Source organism: Camarhynchus parvulus, chromosome 1, assembly GCF_901933205.1.
Source record: "Camarhynchus parvulus chromosome 1, STF_HiC, whole genome shotgun sequence".
Lineage (NCBI taxonomy): Eukaryota > Metazoa > Chordata > Aves > Passeriformes > Thraupidae > Camarhynchus > Camarhynchus parvulus.
Genome location: NC_044571.1, coordinates 17725587 through 17745377, shown reverse-complemented (window position 1 = coordinate 17745377; position 19791 = coordinate 17725587). Strand labels below are relative to the sequence as shown.

At 44.7% G+C, this 19791-nt stretch overlaps 1 protein-coding gene across 1 annotated transcript; it reads right to left on the bottom strand.

The window, feature by feature from the left end:
* Positions 1-3771: 3771 nt before the first annotated feature.
* LOC115909680 (ankyrin repeat and SOCS box protein 9-like) lies at positions 3772-18842 on the bottom strand. The gene is made up of 8 exons (XM_030959187.1): positions 18453-18842; positions 14004-14083; positions 12922-13029; positions 11863-12013; positions 11158-11292; positions 9608-9799; positions 6476-6642; positions 3772-5318 (listed from the first exon to the last, which is right to left on the bottom strand). The coding sequence occupies exons 1-7, from the start codon at positions 18544-18546 to the stop codon at positions 6518-6520; spliced, it is 885 nt and encodes a 294-aa protein (XP_030815047.1). The 5' UTR covers positions 18547-18842; the 3' UTR covers positions 3772-5318; positions 6476-6517.
* Positions 18843-19791: the final 949 nt, after the last annotated feature.

Below are 19791 nucleotides of genomic sequence, written 5' to 3'. Positions count from 1 at the left end.
AGCTCTCTGTGCTATGTCCTTTGTTGGAGCTTTGCACGTAGCAGTCCCCCTTGAATACAGGATAGGCATTCAAGACAACTACAATAAATGTTATGGAATGAGATAACTGAAAGCAGAGAGCATATGTAAAATGCCTTCAGACACTGAGCTCAGGGTGCTTGCTGAATACTAGGTATTTCTAGAAATACCTAGTATACTAGAAATACTAGAAACACCTAGAATACTAGGTATTTCTTTTGGACTAAGATGTCTGACTACATGAGCCAAGAACAGACCAGTACCTCAAAACCAGTAAAGAACATTCAGGGAAAGAAGCCAGAAGCATTAGGTAGCTCTGGGCTCTGGCTTCTTTTTTATATTTATTTTTAAGAGGATGTGTGTTTTACAGACAGGATCACAGAGTTTTGGTCACCCAGGTCTCTGTCCATGGAGTGGCTAAAGAGGCTGGGAGTCTGGTCTGGGAGAAAGAAGCTAAGTGGGAGGGATGAGAGAGGCGACTATAAGGGGGCAATGAGGAGAGATTAAGAAACAATTCTTCTTTTTCTTAGGTAAAACTAACTGGAAACTCTTGTAGAACAAAGAGGGAGGGAATTTGGCATACAAAAGAGATGTGGTGGATTAATAGATCTCTTGCCATGCTCATGGATGTCCTGGATGTTGAGAATTTGCATGATCACCCAGATGTCCAGGCCCTGAGGGCACCAGCAGCACTCACTGCCCCATGGCAGCCCCCTGGGCTCCCCCTGCCCCTGTCCATGACCCCATTTCAGTCACCCATGGCTCCAGTCCCTGCCCAGAGATGCCCTAATCCAAGTCTGGTGTTAGGCTCTCATGTTCTGAGGCACAGTGAGAAAATATTAGTGAACTAAAGTCATAGAGTCTTGCTGGATAAACTGGGAGAGGAAGGCTGAGATTCACTGAAAACAAGGAGGATGTATCTCCAAAGCACCAGGGACAGCAAATATAGAGAAATAATTTATTTCATTCTAGGAGGGAATCTGAACTTGCTTCCATCACCTCTAACAAATATGTCCCAATAGCCCTACTGGTAGATAATATTCTTCATGTGTTTTCTTCTGATCCTGCAAGAAAAATGAGCATTTTCCTTGACTTGGATTGAACTCTTTGGGGTTGTGTTTGTTTTCTAGTCTGAGAAATAATAAATGCAATTATAGCTTGGAAAAGGAAAAAAAGCTACCTCTAAACTTCTGCTCTGTGAGGGAAGGGTTTTGTTTAGGGTTGTTTGGCTGACTGAAAAATTGACTGGGACCTGTGGACAAAACCACCCTCTATAATGGTCAGTGAACAAAGAGACTGAGCTGGTACTTCCAGAACCTGAGCAGTGCTCCATCTTTTCTATGGGACAAGTGAATAGAAATAATCCCAGTGAAGCTGGGACATGTTCACACCTTGTGCTCACCATTATGATTATCTGAGGAGCAGAAATGCACTGGTCACCTATTCTGAACTGATAGGTATCAATGGAGTTATTTCAGAAAGGGATGTCCATAGTCCTCATTGAAGACTTGGAAAAGCAGAGGTTCTGCCTACCAACTTGTAGGAAAAATATATATATAAAGAGTTGGAAGGAACAAAGAGTTTGTCAGTCTCAGGCACCATGCTCGACGAGAGGGTGAAAAAGCAGAATAAAGTGCAGGGTTGATGCTCCTTCAGAGAGGCCTGGGGAGAGCAAAGCAGCTGCTGGGAGCTTTGCCCCATTCAGAAATTCCCAGAAATACCAACTGTTCCTGTTCTGGTATTATTTAATCAGAGAAAAAAAAAAATGCAGCTTCCTTTCCTCAAAATAAGGTAAAAAAAAGTGCAGTCTCGATGACAATGGGACAAACCTATACTTGTCCTATTCATAACATCTTTCCAATATCTGTATGAACCTCTGTGATTCAGAGTCAGTGCTTTCATGAGACAAAGAGCTGCTACTGCTGCATTTTGCAAACCACAGAAAGAAAAGCTCCAGGGATTTCAAAAGCCATAGACTCGACAGAGACTCCACAGTTTAATTTGTGCAGTGAGAGAGCTGACAGATTACAAACTCAATTTTACTTCACAGTCACTAAAGCCATGAATCTAGCGCTGTGTCACTTGAATCAGTGATGGTTAATGAGTTTCAAGACCTTTAAAAGTGCAAAGGGAAGTAGTTCAGAAAGGAAAGGCTTCACCTGGCACAGAAGAGACAAGACCTTGTTGCAGGGTGACATGAGCCAGGTATTCTCCAGCACTGAGGCAGGGATGGAGTAAGGGTTACTGTGTTGAATGATGTAAGAATTTGAAACATTTCTCTTCCCAGCAATAGTTCACTGCTGTCATTTTAAAGAAAAGTGGAGTCCCCTAGGTATCCTAGAGAGCAGTTTTGCAGCAAATGCTGCCTGGTGCATGAAAGTGAGTATCCCTTGGAGCAGTGAGCTGAGCAATGTGTCAAGGAAGGACAAATAATTGCTCAATATACATGGAAATAACTCCTGGGAATTTTTACCCAAAGCCAGCAGGATTCAGGCTGGAACTACAGAGCAAGGCAGCCTCCATTTTGACAAATACAGTGCATGTGTTAAGCAAGAAAAAGTGGATTCAGGAGCATCAGTATCAGACCCATGATTCTCAAGAACGAGTCCGATGGGAATTGAGCATATCCCATTTTAGGCATAAAAGCACTCTCTTTTTCACCACTAACCTACTGTTTTTCAGCCAGTCTGTCCCATTTGGTTAAGCTAGTAAAGTAAAATTTATTTCCTTCTTAGTCATCTTCAAAAGAATTCCTGTCAGTGGACAGGTGAGAGGACATTCTCTGAATATGCTCCAAAGCTGTATGTTACATTTACTAGATTTGCACGTCTGTTCTTTATTTTCTAAGAGAAAATATAAAACAGCAAGAAATGCACAGGACAGCTGTGGATCTTTGCACAACTGCAGAAAGAAGAGCTGTGCCCTGGGATGTGGTTGATCCCACCTAGCAACTACAGAGATTTATTGCACCAGACAGATTTCAATAAAACAAAAGACTGTTGTCTTGCTTAAATCCATGGTTTTCTTTTGTTGAGGTGTTTTTAGTTCCACAGTTTCCATAACAGCTCTCTATCCATCAGGAAAAAACATCTTGTAAAGCAATTTGCTGGCACTGCCCTTGCTCTTTGAGCTGGTCTTTGAGCGCAGGGACACCCAGAGATGCACCCAATGGAGAGGGAATGACTGTCCCTCCACACCTCCCCAGGCCAAGAGCATAGCCAAAGGCACTGACAGACACCTGCTGGGCTTCTGACCACACTGGGACCTCCACCCTCACTCCCAGTAAAGGGCTCCTGCTGTGTACAAACACACAACAGCACCAGAACACTGCACGTGCCTTTTGCTTAGCTGGCAGGAGAAATAGATTTATGCAAATCAGTTAAAAATAAAACCCAAAAACCCAAAAAAAACCAAAACCAAGCTGAGACAGTGACCATCTAAAATTACATCTTTTCCTCCTTTCTGTAATTTCTATCTCCTTTTCACTAAGCCTCAATTGAGCAAAGAAGGAATTTCAGGAGTCCACTTCTACATTAAAACCGAAACAAAAGGCAAGATTTGTACAGTATTTGCATTTTAGTCTCATATTTACTATAGTTTTATTTGAAGGAAATATTCTGTTCACTACCTGCCTGCAGGTGGGATTGCAAGAAATTAGAATTCAAAACTTCATAGTATCAGTCAATCCACAAAATTAGGCTTATTATTTAGAAACTGAATGAAAACAAATTAACAAGCAAAAGAGTATGAAATATTTATTTCTGAGAGAATATCCTACAAAATTGCGTGACTTAACTACCATTAAACTGTTTACATAAAAATAAGAAAGAATGTGATTAAATATATTCCTGACAATCATTTAAATCCTGCATTACATTTTTAATAGTTTCAAATATAGAAAAAAAATCCAAACCTCACCTACAGAGAGCTTATTCAGTTTGCATCTTGTACTTTTACAGTTTATAACTGGTAAGTGTTGATGCATAAAGCTGTAATTCACCAGTGTTGACCACAATTTTTATGAAAATAAATAAGTAAACACACTGAGATGATACAAGCTGAGCATACAGAATTCATCCTAATTCCACCTGGCAGAGAAATTCAAGTAAACAGAGTCATACCATGAAATTTTCATAAGAAAAGCAAACTAGAAGCAACACCTTCACCTGGTTCTCAGAGCAATTTTCTCCTGGTATTATAATTACTCCTATAAACCCATTGGCTGAAGTTACAAAATAAAGGCAAAAGTAAAATTAGTACGTACACAAATGTTTTTCATCATCTAGAATACAATGAGATGGATATCCAGCTTTCCACTGGGTCACCAAAGCACATTTTAATGTCCAAAAGTTAAGCACTAGGTTCCCTGCCTTGACTGTTCAATGCAGATTCAGCTTAACTAAGACAGTGATTTTAGAAGAATACACCTTCCCCATCCCAGATACCTGCTTTTAGTTAACCTCTGTAAAGACAGATGTCTACTTTTCTTCCTGGGCATGAGGAAAACAATATAGAAGGCCATCTTAAACCAGCCAGTTGATTGTTACATGGCTCAAATACGTCTGATGAATTGAGTCAGATAAGTGACACATTCCCTAAGTGTCTCTATCACCAGAGGAGTTAGAGACCTAACTGTGTTTGTCATTTTGTCCCATTAGGGTACAATTTAGTATCCCACAAACCCAAGAGAACTGTGATGTGTCAGCACAAAAGAGTCAAACCATCACACTGGATACCTATAGCAAGCAGTCATGCTGGGCAGACAAGGATTTGAATTGTGATTTACATCAAATACCAGCATCCAGGCAGCATTTGACCTCTCCTCTCTAACCTTCCCCTTGCACAAGGCAGGCTGGCACTGCTCACACTGGCACACTGGTGAACACCAAGATCAGCTTTCATGTATTTGAAGGCTGCCAGTCTCTTCTGAGCTGAGGGCTCTGTATCTCTCATTGCTGCTGTTAGTGATGTCAGCAGTTTCTGCACTCCCAGCACACTCTTACAGAGTCTCCACAGCAAAGTGAGAAAGGATCTCCAGAAGCACCAAAGTGTGTGGCTGTCCCTTGAGCTCAGGGGTGACATGGAAGCCCCTCAGGGTGCTGGGCATGCTGCTGCTCCCAGGTGATGCAGATGCACTTTGGTTTAGAGCTCAAAAGGAAACAGGGCAATGGGAAGAGGAGCTGGAGTCTCAGCTCCTCTTGCTCCCTGATACATCCATCAGGCAGCTGGTATCCCCAGGGGAGCACCCAAGGGAGCAGTGGTCACAACTGCACTTCGGTTTGGGGCAGCAGGACCCATCTCTGAAAGGGAAAGAAAAATGCCCAGTGTTAATGTTTAGCTGGAAAGAATTGTTCTTGTGACCTCAGTGGAATAAGAACTACATATGTCATGCACTGAGTCAACTGCCCAGCAACTGAGCAGGGGGCAGTAATTGCCCACTGCTTTTAAAGTTGGAATGGACTTTGATTTCATTGTTTGTTTTATGACAACACAGTAGAAGCATTATTATTACCACTCCCATGGAAAATGCTATGAATGAGGTAGCAACTCCCTTAGAAAAAAAATATTATCTCACTCTTAATATATTCTTGGGTGGAAAAGGGGTGTAGAAGCTGTTTTTCTGATGCATGCTGAAAAATGCATATGAAATACCACCCAATTTTCAGAGCAGAAAAGGGGAGCACTCAATGCTTGCTACTGATAGTCTGTTAGCCTGTGTCCTTGAAAATTAACATGCTACAAGGAGAAAATGGGTAGCTCTTCTATGTCTCAAAGTATCAGGAGTAATTGCCTTTAATGGATAATTAAAAACTTTTGCCCTGCTATTATGGCACCATATGGGACTGCCACCAGCAGTGACCTATTTGCTGTCAGGGCAGAAATGCTTGTTTCAGATGCTGGCCTAAATGCAAATGATTGCTGGTTGGTGCTTATCTGTCTGCTGTGTGATATCCTTAGAAAATAAATAACTTCTGCCAGAGGGCCTTCCTTGCTTGGCAGCTGGGTTCACTTGGGTTCCCTCCCCTTCCTCATGGTGCTGTGGGCACAGCCCTCACAGGTGAAGGCACGTGGGAAAGCTCTCTGCAGCTCTCCTGGTGTGCCTCATGTTCACACGAAATGCTGTTACTGCTGGGCTGGGCTATGTGTTTTCTTTGTAAGGGGTTGTCAACCACAAGACCTCTGAAGCTGTGCCAGAGAATCGGGAGATCTATTTTGAAACATTACACTAATTTTCTGTGCTTTCAAGGGTGCTCTCACATCACATTTCCAAGTTTCACCATGCAACCACGCAGGATTGTTCCTTTCCAAATGGATTTGGTGGGGGTGATGGCATTGAGGACTGAGTGAGTTGGTCAGTCCTGTGCTTCTCTGACCTGGGCATTACTGGAGACCAAAAATTGCCATAAATTATCATTGCAAGCACTGGCAACACTAGTGATGAAAAAAGTCAACAAACCTTGCTGTGTTATTAAAGGCACCGTTTTGAACATGAAAAGGCTCAAATGTGGAGAAGGAAATGTTTCAGCTCATCTGGGAGGAGAAGTCCAGTTATTTTTTGATGCTGCTGGTGTCCAAAGCACCTCCTGATGCACAGGCGGCACAGCTGCATCAAGGACAGTGGCCCTGGAAGAGATCCAGGGAACAGGTTACACACATGGCTTTATAATGCCAAGACTATAAACCTGAAACAGCAGCTGTGCAACCCACCTCCTGCCACCCACCTCTCACCAGGTTTTCACACTCAGCAGTGAAAAGTCAAACCTGCATCCCCCAAGGACACCTGCCCACCTGCAACCCAGTCCATGTCTCGTCACTCTGTCATTCCTCAAGCATCAGCCTTTCCCTTTCCCTTTTAAGCTGTACAAATGTTTGTGCTGTCTGAGAAGAGATGACTGATGCTACTTTAAAAGCCCTTCCCTCCTCTCATTCCCCAGTGAGATCAAAGTTTTCACTCCACTGCTTTCTTGAGGCATATTTCATAACAGTGACAATGACCACATAGCAAAAGAAGCACTTTATAGTTCTTTATTTAAACCTTCCAGGTGAACCAGTCCCATATGATAGATGGGAGCCCTGTTGAAGAATCTTTGTCACTTTATAAAAAAATCTAAGTGAAAATCCTTTTCAGGAAGAGGAAATGCCTATGTGAAGCTCTACCTGCAGCACCCACCAGTGTTCAACCCTGCAGAGCATCGTTTGCACAGGGGTGATGAGTGTGTAGGGTGGCAGGGCCTGAGGGAGGGCAGGTAAAAGATGGGCACCAATGAGGGGGTTGGATGCAGGGAATGGGGAGAACATGAGAAGGGACACTGCAGAGAGCAAGAGGGAGGTGAGTGAGCTGGGAAGGGACAGTTTAGGTGCCCTCCCTCGTGCAGAGCAGAGGCAAGGAAGGGAAGCCACAACAAAAATGCAGTGAGGTGGCAGCTTATGAGCTTTTGAGACTTCCCTTGTGTAGGACACCAAATTTCCAGCAGCTCTGCAAGGCTGAAAGCTGCTGTGCTATCACAAGGGTTGCACCCTTCTGCTAGGAGGCAGCATATGAGTTGTTACTCTGTTCTTGGGTACAAAACAAGGCAAGCTAGTTACACTATTGCAGTATCATGCTGCACTTGTGCTTGACTCTGATCCCACAGATAAAGGCTCTGCCTGCAAACATCTCACTAAAAAAACATAAGCTTCCATGAAAAGAAAAAACAACCAAGCCCAAAACATGAAGACTTATCAAAACACAAGCAGTCACACTACAGTGGAAAATATTTTGCAAACACAAACACACAGTACATTTTTGGAGCATTCACTAATTCTCCCACCCCCACACAGGACTGTCCCCGAGATGTAAGCAGGTATGATGGTCCAGCAGCACAGTGAACTGCTAGGAAGAGAACCACCACAGGTACTACACCTGCCCTGGGCTGGTCCAGGGAGGGTAACTGGGTCAGCACACTCACAACTCATCTCTGGTGGCCAAACACTCCCTGCAGCCTGCCTGGCCACGGGCTGCAGGGCTCCAGCAGCTGGCTTTGCAGGGAGAGGAGCCCTGCATGGAGGAGAGCAGCTCCTGCACCACTCTCCTAGATCACAATTGCTCAGCCAGCCAAAGCAGCCAGACATCAGCTGTCCACTGGCATGACCCCACTCAGAGAAAGGGTCTGATGTTGGAGAACATCAGAAAAACCACTATTCCACAGGAAAATTCCCTTCAGGCATTTATTGTTTCTGATTTTGATTGCTGAATTTCACTTAGAAAGGTCCTCACTGCCCATGCTGTCAGCTCAGCCTGAGCAGTGTTTCCAGGCCAGCAGCACAGGGTGTGCCTGAAATGTTTTTCTATCTCAAATAAACAGGACACATGCAGTGCCACAGGAGTCAGGAATTGAATGCAGCAGGGACTGGAACTCAAAGAGATCACTGCTCTGTGTGCCATAGATTAGGCTGGGAAACCAAATATCCTTTGCTCATGCATAACATGCACAGCACAGTTGCTTCCACGCTACTTTCACATTACTTTTTCAAGCAGGGCCTGATTCATCACTTTGTAATTCCAATTTTACCCTTCTATGGCAACAATCCCATCAATGTGTAACTGTTTTAAACAAATCACCAATTTGTTTAAAACAATGAAAATCCAGATTATTTAGTAATGTATATAGCTTACTGAACGACTGAGAAAAACTAAGGAAGAACATAAGTATAAAAATGAGTAGACACTATGGATTTCATTCTAATTTCCCTCAATAATAAGTAACATTTTTCTCCATAATTCATTAAAGATTTCATAATCAATAAAATAAAATAAAATTACTTGAAACTATTTAATTTACAAGTATGTAACAGACTCTTGCTAAATTTTAAGCTTATGGTTTGATACTGCTGTTATTATTCAGCACATAAGGCTGGTCTTTAGAGAAAGTCTAGTGTATAAATGAATATAAATATATAATTCCTGTGCAATTTTCCTTAATATTAAAAAAAAATGTAGCCTTTCATTTGAAAGATACTTTTGCATCTATGTAAAAGCTTGGCCCAAGAATAAAAGTAAAGGACAAAGAATTAAAAACCAGGTTCAATATACCTTTTTTTAGTATTACATGTATGAATTTTTTTTTTATTGCAAATCTGCATTCATGCATTTGTGCTGCGACAAACCTGACCATCTACTGTACAACCAGAGATCCCAGACCTCATCCTCACTACCTAGCCTCAATTCCCATCAGAGGTGATTTGTCAGCACACTCCATGGAACACTCCTGGGTCTACCACAGCCTGACACAAGGGAACTGACAGATTCTCACTGAATTCAAAGCTTTAGGCAATTAAAAAAAGCTACCATTAATTTCTAAGGTGTCTTTTGCTTGTTTATTCACCCTAAACTCTATTTTGCATTAAATGGCATGCTCAAGATGATTGCTGCCTGATGCAGAAGATTAAAAATCTGGAGGTTCAGGATGGGTTATTTTTCTTATCATTATCACTGTTAGTTCACTGTTAGCTCAGTTATTCCCAGTTTTCTCGTGCTAGCAGCCTGGAATAGCCTAGGCCTGTGCAATAGTCTGTGTGGGTTTTCCCTAAAACAAGTTCTAAGGGGCACCTTCTCTCTGCAGGAACAGTCGGCCCACAGGGCAGCCAGGTGGGACCAGCTCCACTGGCCTCTTGTTTTCAGCATTCTTCAGCCAAAGGTCTGCTCCAAAGTCCATCAGCAGCTTCACCAGCTCCACGCTGCAATTCCTGGCAGCCGTGTGCAGAGGGGAGTCCAGGCCCTTGCCGCTGTTCACGTTTGCTCCTGAACAACAGGAGGGGCAAACACCAATGAGAACACCCATGCCTGCAAAGCAGCCCATTTTCATTCCCTGAACCAGCTGCTATTTCTCTGAGTAACACACAAGTGCTGTAGCCTGCACCCAGAGCTGGGCTCCCTTACGCTGGGGCTTGGTGCTACAACTTGCACGAGCACAACTCTCACTGGCTGAGGAGTGGGGCTGTGAACAGGAAAATGATCCCAGAGGAATGGTGCATGAGGAAGTCCTCCACCCACAGCCCAGCCCAAGGGTATCTTGGAGCAAGACAAAGGTGTAGTTCCACCTATGGCCCACCTCTGCTTCCCATCCCTTAAAATAAAGGATTTCAACATGCTCTGTACTGGAGGCTTAAGCTGGTGGGATTTCCAAATGCCAAAGTATCTGTTAGGGAAAAAATGAGAGGATGGAAAAATTCTAGAGGTCCTTGGTCAAAGAGGGCATAAGCACTCCTGATGAGAGTTCCCTCATTCATTACCCTGGATTAATGGCTCCTAAAACACCCTGAGAAAGGCGAGCTGAAGAAATAATTCAAAACTATCATGTTTTTACAGTACACATCCCATACACAGGAGGCAGCAGAAAAAATTAGCAGGAAAAAGAAAATAGTTGCCAACATTTAACTTGGATCAAATTAAAAATATTTAGATTAATTTGTGTTTTACTTCTTCCCAAAAAAAGGTCATTGTACTAAACAGTGACCTACTAAAATGTGATATATATGATTTTTGCTTGTTTTGCTAAAGTAGCTTTGTTGGTCCATCATCTTTGTACAAGCTATGTGGCTACTTTAGGTTATATGACCCCTTTGGCTAGCAGACCTGTACTAATGTGGATAACAAGAAATGTTTTTGCGCAATTACCCAAACATTTAGACTTACAGCTTTGTGTGATGCAAAGGATATAGTGCTGAACCTTCTTCTGTGTTGGAAATTTCTCTAACTTTTTATGGACTCGTTGGAAATCAAAACATGTTTGCAGAAATACTATGTAAAAGTGGCTGAGTCAATTGTTTTGGGTAAAGAGGAGGTAAAAAAAATTTAAAAATTAAATTTCTTCCTGTTCACTTCAAATAACTGCAGCATCACATGCACAGACACTGGAAAGGATAGCTTGTTCCAGGCACAATCAGCCATGTGAAATCCAGGATCACCCATCACTTTGCTGAGAGCTATCGAGCTGAATTCCTGATCACCCTGATACCACATTTAACCAGAGCTGCTATGAGGAGTGAAACATCTCCTGGTCCCAAAGCAGGAGCTCCTCTAAATCTTTGATGCAAAGATAATCCAAAGACAGGTGTTGCAGGAAATGAAAGTACACCATTTTTTATTTTTGTTTTTACCTGACTCAAGCAGCTTCTTGGCACAGTTGAGTTGCTGGTTCTCACATGCTACATAAAGTGGAGTACCCAGGTGCTTGATGTTGTGATCTATATTTACCCCATGGGACGCAAGGAGTTCGACACACTGCACATGACCTTAAAAGGGATAAAGGAAGAGTCAACTCACAGAGATCAGGCTTTTTTTTTCAGCAAATTCTCTGTTGCAGCAGTGTAGTTTGGCAAGGATTCAATGTTTTGTCAAGAGGTGGTAGTGTAATACTTTCATCCACTCCAATGGATCCAGCCAGCAAAACAGGAGCTGAAAAGCCACGTTCAGCACAGCAGGCTAAAGTCTCACAGGCTAAAGCCCTCACATTTTATCTGACTCATTTCAGATGTCTACTGAAGATGAGATTAATCACTCCATGTTTCTCTCCACTCCTTTTGAAGCTACCCAGATGTCTCCCTGAAATGTCCACGTTGCAGGCAGCTGATTTAGACACTGCATTCCCTTCCAGGTGAACTCAGAGGATCTGACAGCTGAGCTGACCTGCCCTTGAGGAGCAACAGGGGTGGGAAGAACTGCACCCCTCATGATGAGACCAATTAGCAAGGGATTTTACATGACCCAAACCAAGCAAATTATCTTGGTTATCTTTATCTCTCTCCTCCACTTCAACACGCTGCTAGCAGCATGGAAAGGAGGGCTGATGCCTGTGGGGTTACCTCTCTTAGCAGCTTCGTGGATGGGGGATGCCAGGTCACAGGGTGGTTGTAGACTGGCTCCATGCTCCAGCAGTAAATTCAAGCAAGCCACACTGCCACTGATACAGGTGTTGAACAGTGGTGTGTGCCAGTCAACAGTCACTCCATTCACCTGGGGGAAAATAACACAAAAGTCCAGCAATTTTGTCTCCTTGGTATTTCAGAATTGATGACAGTGAACTAGTTTCTCACCAGAAAATAGGGGTTTCAATATTCTTTATTTAACTCCATGCCAAAACTCCCCAGTGCTTCTGAAGACTACAACTTTTCATTAAAATGATCATTAAAAAAGTATTTTTTTTAATTGCCCCCAAGTCTCTCTTACTGAAAAAAAAAAATCATCAGGGCCACTCCAGGGTCTCTCAGGAGTTACCAAGCTAAATGAACGACCATTTCTCAGTTACCCTAGCTGAAACATACCTAGCCATAGCCCTCTCCTGAAACAGTCCATTTTTTGGCTGAAAGTGTGCAACGTTTCCTTATTTTTATTTTTATTTTTTTAATTTTAAACTGAAAGGTAATATTTGGTAAGGTAATGTATGTATGAACAATTTTCTTATTCACTATAATTTTGATATTAGCTTGAAAAGTAGTGGCCATGAGACACCATTTCACGTGCATCTTGTTTCCATTTTCTTCCCATTTTTGTCAGTTGAACCTAACATCCCTATGCCTCTACTTAAGACTCTGTGTATTGATATCAGTAAGATTAATGTGTGCATAAAATAAAACACACCCTTAATTGCTGCAGGATTATAAACACTTTGCAAGATGAACTTCCCCTTGTTCTTGTGAAAGATGAGAACATTTCATCCTCATCTGAAGAACAACAATAACTGTTGCTTATATCTGTGCTTTTTGGATTGCTTTATTAGGAAGTGCCTTTCAGAAGTACCTCAAGCAGAGCTAAGCACAGAGTGTAAATCACAGAGATCCTCTGCCATGACATCACATAGCACTGAAGTGTGGTAATACAACATACTAACACTGGAGACAGTGGTGTGTCCATCACCTACTCACCTGAGCACCATGTTTTAACAGGACACTGGCACAGGCAGCATGACCCCCTAGGCAGGCTTCATGGAGAGGAGACACCTGGTCTGCTGTAAGAACATTGACATCATTCCCCTGGTAAGATAATGGAAAATATCATTACAACCAACTACTAAAACCCCCATACAAAAATCCACAATAAAAAATCCCTTCTTTAAAAGCCTTTTGTAACCAGACCTTCCTCAGCTGCCTGGAGCTATTCCTCTCAGAAAGTGAGAGATGAAGGGCATGAAGAGGCTGTGATGTTTTGGCTGGAGTGGATACTGGCACAGCATACCTGAGGCCATGCCTTGCACACCCTGAAAACCAGCACAGAAGCTTAGTGGACTGTCCAGTGGGACAACATGTTGTGGTTGTTTGACTGGCTTGAACCCTGAAATGCTCTTGAAGCATTTTCTGCTCTTTGCCTCGAGGCAGCCACTGAAGGAAAGAAACGCATCAGAAACATTGGTTGGATTCCACAGGATCTTTTGTTTCTAAAAATCTTGGTGCTCCAGAATACTAAGCTGGAAGAGTCTCCCCTTCCCTTCCCATTACCTCCTTCACAGGTTAAACCCAGGGATTTTGAAGAAGCAAAGTGGTGAGGTTCAGAAATCACTTCTACCTATCCCTGACCTTCTAGAGGGACCAAGGCCCTGGGATATGCCGAGGCACTTCAGGAACAAATGTCTGGTGACTGAATTGTGGCTTCAACCAGACCCATGACTGGGTCCAGAGCTGGCCCCTCAGCTGGGGCACCAAAAACTGCTCACAGGCACACATAGGAGGTGCAGAGGAGCTGCCCTCAGCCACCCAGAGATCCCAGTGATCCCATTACCTCAGTTAACATATCACCCAGGGTAGCTCAGTACAGCATCAAATTAGCACACAAAGCTTGTGCTGGGCAAGGAACTGATTGCAGGAAAGAAAAGGCTGTTGCATGCAGATTTCCCTGTGGCCTGGTTAACATCATTTTCTCACCCTGAAGTTCCACAGTAAAGCACAGACTGCTGAACATTCATCCACTGAACAAACCCTGCAGAGACCACATGAACCCAGGGGGGAGGTACCTGTTCAATGAGCTTCTTCAGGGAAAGCAGACGCCCATGGATAGAGGCCTCATGTAAAGGAGACCAGTCTGAAACAAAGTCTGTACAAAAACAAAGACAGGAAAAAGGCTAAAAGCTCTATTTCACTAGCATACTTTACTTCAACTGTGTGACCTCCCTTCTACTTTATTGGAGCTGCCAAGATGTCTTTGGAGCAGACGCCGCGAGGGAGACAGACAAGAAGATGGTTTCCCTCTGGGTGCATTTTAACTCATCCCATGTTTGCATTGTGCAGTTGCATTCCCCGCCAGAAGTCAGGAGAGGGATTTGCAGAACATCACCTGGATCTGGTTGAGCTTGTCCCTCTCTCTGAATTATTTCCAGGGCCTTTTTTTCCCCACAAATTTATTGCATTTAGCCAATTACCTCAAAAGGAATATGTTTTGAAGAGGGTTTGGCTGATCAGTAATCTACCCCTGCTCAGAGCTGGACTAGAGTCAACAACACTTGGAAAGAGAAGGGACCAAAGTACAAGGAGACAAATTTGTGCTACCTGTTGATTCTGTCCTTCAGTTTTCAGCATCTGCTATGAGTGGTGCATTTTAAGAAATAGCTGTGTTGTCTGCATTGTTGAAACCACCAAATGAGGTGCAGCATGTATATACTGTGCAAATATTAATAGAGGGAGATCTTCAGTATTACAGATTTTATGGCTCAGAGCCAAGTGACAGCAATAATCCCTCTGGGAGGTATTTACATCCCAGCACTCAGAACCCAGTGTCTGCTCTATGTCAATGTCCCAGGTTCCCCTGGGAGGGGAGGGAAGCCTTCACAGAGGGCCCTTCACACAACTTCCTGTGGAAAGACATTTTGCAGTTCTCTGGAGATGCCCCACTCTCCTTCCACTAGCTACAGAGAATACTCCAGTGACCAATTTGCTGGCTGAGTTGCTGAGGTTCTCAGGAACCATATTAGAGCACATTCATGGAATGGAATCCTCAACAGCAGGAAGTCTGCCTTCAGCAAAAAAACCCTAATAAGCCACTAAAATTCTTTAAGGATGTTTACACATAAGCTGATGATTGTAAAGGTTTTATACGAAAACAAGGTATATTTAGGCCAGACATAAAAATGTGGTGGTGTGAAATAATGGAACAGGTTCCCTAGAGAGGTAGGAGATGTCCCATCTGTGGAAAGAGTCAAGGTCAGGCTGGATGAGGCCCTGAGCAACCTGGTCTAGAAGGAGGTGCTCCTGCCCATTGCAGGGGTGTTGGACTGGATAACCTTTAAAGGTCCTTTCTAATCTAAACCTGGCTATGAGTCTATGAATTAGTTTTTAAAGAAATTAGTATTATTTGTTATTAGCATCATATAAGCTCTGCCTGCCTCCTTCTATGTTCCATGGGCTGCTTCCCACAACATTTAAACAGTTTCATGAGGTTTCCAAACATCCTTTGGCTTTAGTGAATGGACAGCCAGTTCTGGAAGCTGTGATTCTGGTTCATAAAGATAGCAAAACTAACTAGGCTACAATTATTAAAGCATAGAATGATTAACTGACTAAAACCAGCTTTGCTCTAAGTGATGTGTGTCAAATTGATGCTTATCTGACTGTGCTGTTCTTGCTGGTCCTGCCTGTGTTAGAGGCAGTTGTGTTTCCAGAGTATGTAAAAAGTTTTTCCCAATTAGAAACTAATGGCATTGCCTAAACTACATGAATTGTAAGGGAAGTATGTTTATAGATATTCTAAAAATCTAGATTGAAGTACAAGTTTTTTGAGCTGCAACTTTAACTATTTTTGGCCACACAAATACTGGCAGGCCTGTATTTGAGCCTGTACCAACCTGTGCATTGTACCAACTAATGATATCATTATGTCATGATGATATAAGAGACACATATCCATGTGTGGATCTTATCTATTCAGTCCTAGCTTGGAAAAAGACAGGTTTCTGCTGAAACTCTAAAAAGAGCCAGACCAGCCATCTGTGGACTGGCCATTGGCTTGCAAGTTTCCAAGTTTTAACAATGAATTAAAAGATTGACCATATAAGCATTAAAAATACATGTCAGTGAAAAATAAAAGAGATATGTGCTAACACGTAATCTATTTGGGAAGAGAAACCTAGAGTTTTATCCTAGGGGGAAGTGGAGCCCTGTGGAGCCCTAGGGAGTCCATCACACCAGCCTTGGATACCTTGGGAGGAGCAGGATTGAAGGCCTGACTGATGACTAACTGTATGGCTTAATTCCAGATCTGCTGCCACGAACTGCACAGCCCCAGGCTGATGTCTCTCCCGCCCTACCTCTATATCCAGCAAACACCTCTAACCTGAAGCAATGCCAGGGAGGCAAAGCCCCTGGAAGGAATGGCAAATTTCCCCAGTTTCTTGACCCAAGGCATCACCTTCTGGCAAATAACCATATTTCTATTTTCTGCCTGCTCCAGGCTGGAACTCAAGTTCCTTGCCTGGAAGAGGAGAAAGGCTGCAATGGATTTCCTTGTCTCACTGCCCTCTTTTACACTTCAGACGAGGCACACTGTCAGAATAAAAGATCTGTATTGTATTTGATTAAGACCTAAGAAAATGTCAATTCCAGCTGACCATGGGCTTTCAAAATCCTGATCAAGTGACTTTCATGAATGTGCCCAGAGCACATTAAACCTCTGGTCATATTTGACGGCATTGCCATCACTCAGGCACGTGACACTGGCAGGGTGGTGTACACAGAGGGAGTCTTAGAGCAATAACCACGCACACATGCAAATTGTGACTGCTCCCTGCGCCCAACAGAGCTCTCACAGGACCTTTCTAGAGCACTGGTTTTTGTGGTGATGGCTGAAGCAACTTTTCCCAACCTCTGACCATGTGAGGGCATTTCACGCTCCGTGCCTGTCCCCAGGCTGGTTTCCTCCCATGCCTCTCACGCACAGCGCAACTTGAAAGGGGCCCTTAAGCCCTTCCAGTGAAGGTATGCTCTTGCATTCCTATTTGCAGATACAAAATCCTAAAGCATCATATAGAACAGTATTACAAATGGTATTTTTCACACTCAAAGGCTGTCCCTTAAAGTTTGTGATATACACAGCCTGAGCCAAATACATTCCCGCTGGAAATTGCCAGCAGAGCTGACTGACTCTGCTGAGGAATAGGCAGACATGAAAGGAATGGACTAAACTTTAATTTTCAAAGGACCAAACGATCTGTGTGCAGCACTGTGCCATGTGGGACTCCCTCCTTCCACCCTCCATTTTGCTGGAGCCCATCTCCAGTGTGAACTGGCTCTATTTCACACTGTTAATAATAATATTGCTGTGCCTTCCTGCTCACCCCAGCCTCAGGCTGTACATACGTGGCACACACGAGGGCAGGCAGACTACACTGCAGATAGACTGGTCAGCTTTGCATTTTGGTTTTATGGTCTTAATTTTCAACTTGCTGTTAATGGAAACATCCTGAACAACCCAGAAAAAGAGCAAGGATAGCACAAAGTCACATTTTCTGAATTTACCTCGTTCCATCTGCACTCGCCATTAGATGAAGGAGTAACTTCACAGAAACAGAGCTACATTGAACACATCCAGCTCAGGATATGAAGTTAAATTACTCTTTTTTTTTTTTCAATGGCTCTGGGCCAGACACAGAGCAATGACTGGAGTGAGGCCATTTGTCTGAGTAACTGCTCACTATTATGTGCCCACAACAGCATTGGTCACAGCAATGCCACTGCAGAAGAACCCACTAGGCTCAGCCTAAACAACACTTAGGCCTGTTCATCTGGAAGACAGGGGGAAAGGATAAAAGATAAAGGAAAAAAAAAAAGAAGAAAGAGAAGACAAAAAGGAAAAGCAAAAATTAAAATAATCAAAAGAAAGGAGAAAAGAAAGAAGGAAAGTAAGGAGGAAGGGAATAAAAAAAAAAAAGAAAAAAAAAAAGAAAAAGAAAGAAAAGAAAAAAAAGAAGAAAAAAGAAAAAAAAAGAAAAAGAAAAAAAAAGAAAAAGAAAAAGAAAAAGAAAAAGAAAAAGAAAAAGAAAAAGAAAAAGAAAAAGAAAAAGAAAAAAGAAAAAAGAAAAAGAAAAGGAAAAATAAAAAAGAAAAAAAGAAAAAGGAATTGAGCCAGTACTGAGCTTCCTGCTGGCAGTAATTTAAGTCAAACACGCCACATTTCAACTTATTTCTCAGTGTGCTGCAGTCCAAGGGCTGCATTTGTTTCTGCCTGCACAAAATGCAGTACAAAACCATCCACTCTTTCCTATTACACGAAAGAAAAACAACCAACATTTCAGTATCAAACAGAAATAGCTTTTTTTAAATCCCCTCAGAAGTACAAAGGCATGGGGGTGTTTTGTGGGGCGGACTGCGGACCTGTCCTGAAGCAGCACACAGGGGCAGCAGCACTGCAGCCTGCCCGTGCCCCTTGCTGCCTCTGGAAGGGCAGAGCCCTGTCCCCAGCTGGTGTCACTTACCCCTCATCCGCGGGGTACCCGGCGCCGCTGCACATGCCTGTTCTCCAGCTCCGTGCAGTTTGCTGGCATTTTGATTTGTTCTCTCATCGTCCATCTCAGCCCTGTCTGCCCAGCCGCTGTTGTTTCACTTTGTGGTCGGTTTCCAGAGTTCAAATTCCATCGTTCCCGGCGAGCCCCGAGCGGCCGGAGCGATCCCTGGCGCAGACCGTGCCCGCATGAGCCGAGCAGCCCTGGCGGCGGCCGGGACGTGCTGCCGGCAGCTCCCTGGGCAGAAACCCGAGCACCTGGGCTGGGATTTACCACAACAGCTCCCGGGCTGCCCCCGCTCGGCAGCCAGCGACCCAGCCGAGCGAGAGATGTGCCTGATGTCACATCCTCTCCAGCGCGACGCCCAATCGGGGCGCCCGCCGTTCATATTTTATCAGGAAGGAAAGTCTTAGTTTGCCAAAAATACAAGACAGAAAGAGCCAGTTCAACTAGTTGAACGAACTCTGCCTGTAGGGGATGCGCAGAGAGAGCCACGGGCAGGCGCAGCTCTGCCCCGCACCCCGGGCAGGGTTTGCACGGCTCTGCCCCGGGCAGGGTTTGCGCAGCTCCGTCCCGCTTCCCGGGCAGGGTTTGCGCGGCTCTGCCCGGCGTTTCTCCCCGGGCGGGTTGCACGCTTCCCCGGGCGGGTTTGCGCGGCTCTGCCCCGGGCAGGGTTTGCGCGGCTCTGCCCCGGGCAGGGTTTGCGCAGCTCCGTCCCGCTTCCCGGGCAGGGTTTGCGCGGCTCTGCCCCGGGCAGGGTTTGCGCGGCTCTGTCTCCGGGCAGGGTTTGCGCGGCTGTGTCCCCGGGCAAGGTTTGCACAGCTCTGCCCCGGGCAGGGTTTGCGCGGCTCTGCCCCTCTCCGCGGGCAGGGTTTGCGCGGCTCTGCCCCTCTCTCCGGGCAGGGTTTGCGCGGCTCTGCCCCGCTCTCCGGGCAGGGTTTGCGAGGCTCTGCCCCGCTGCCCGGCCAGGGTTTGCGCGGCTCTGCCCCTCTCTCCGGGCAGGGTTTGCATAGCTCTGCCCCGGGCAGGGTTTGCGCGGCTCTGTCCCCGGGCAGGGTTTGCACAGCTCTGCCCCGGGCAGGGTTTGCGCGGCTCTGCCCCGCTCCTCGAGCAAGGTTTGCGCGGCTCCGCCGGTGCGCAGCGGGCGCGGCCGGGGCGCGGAGCTGCCGCTGCTGCCCGGCCCCAGCGCCGCCCGTCCCGCAGCTCTGCGCGGCGGGGGGAGCGAACCGCAGCGGGGCTCGGGTCCCCTCACCCTGTCCGGCTGAGTTCACTGAGCCACACCCGCAGTTTGGTAACAAAACAACGTCCTTTT

Excerpts from the sequence above, each read along its gene's own strand:
- LOC115909680 (XM_030959187.1), bottom strand. The coding sequence starts at position 18,546 with ATGGACGATGAGAGAACAAATCAAAATGCCAGCAAACTGCACGGAGCT. Across the intron at positions 14,084-18,452 it reads GGGTACCCCGCGGATGAGGG|ACTTTGTTTCAGACTGGTCT; the intron begins GTAAGTGACACC and ends GTTTTTGTACAG. Across the intron at positions 9,800-11,157 it reads CAAGAAGCTGCTTGAGTCAG|GAGCAAACGTGAACAGCGGC; the intron begins GTAAAAACAAAA and ends CCTGTTGTTCAG.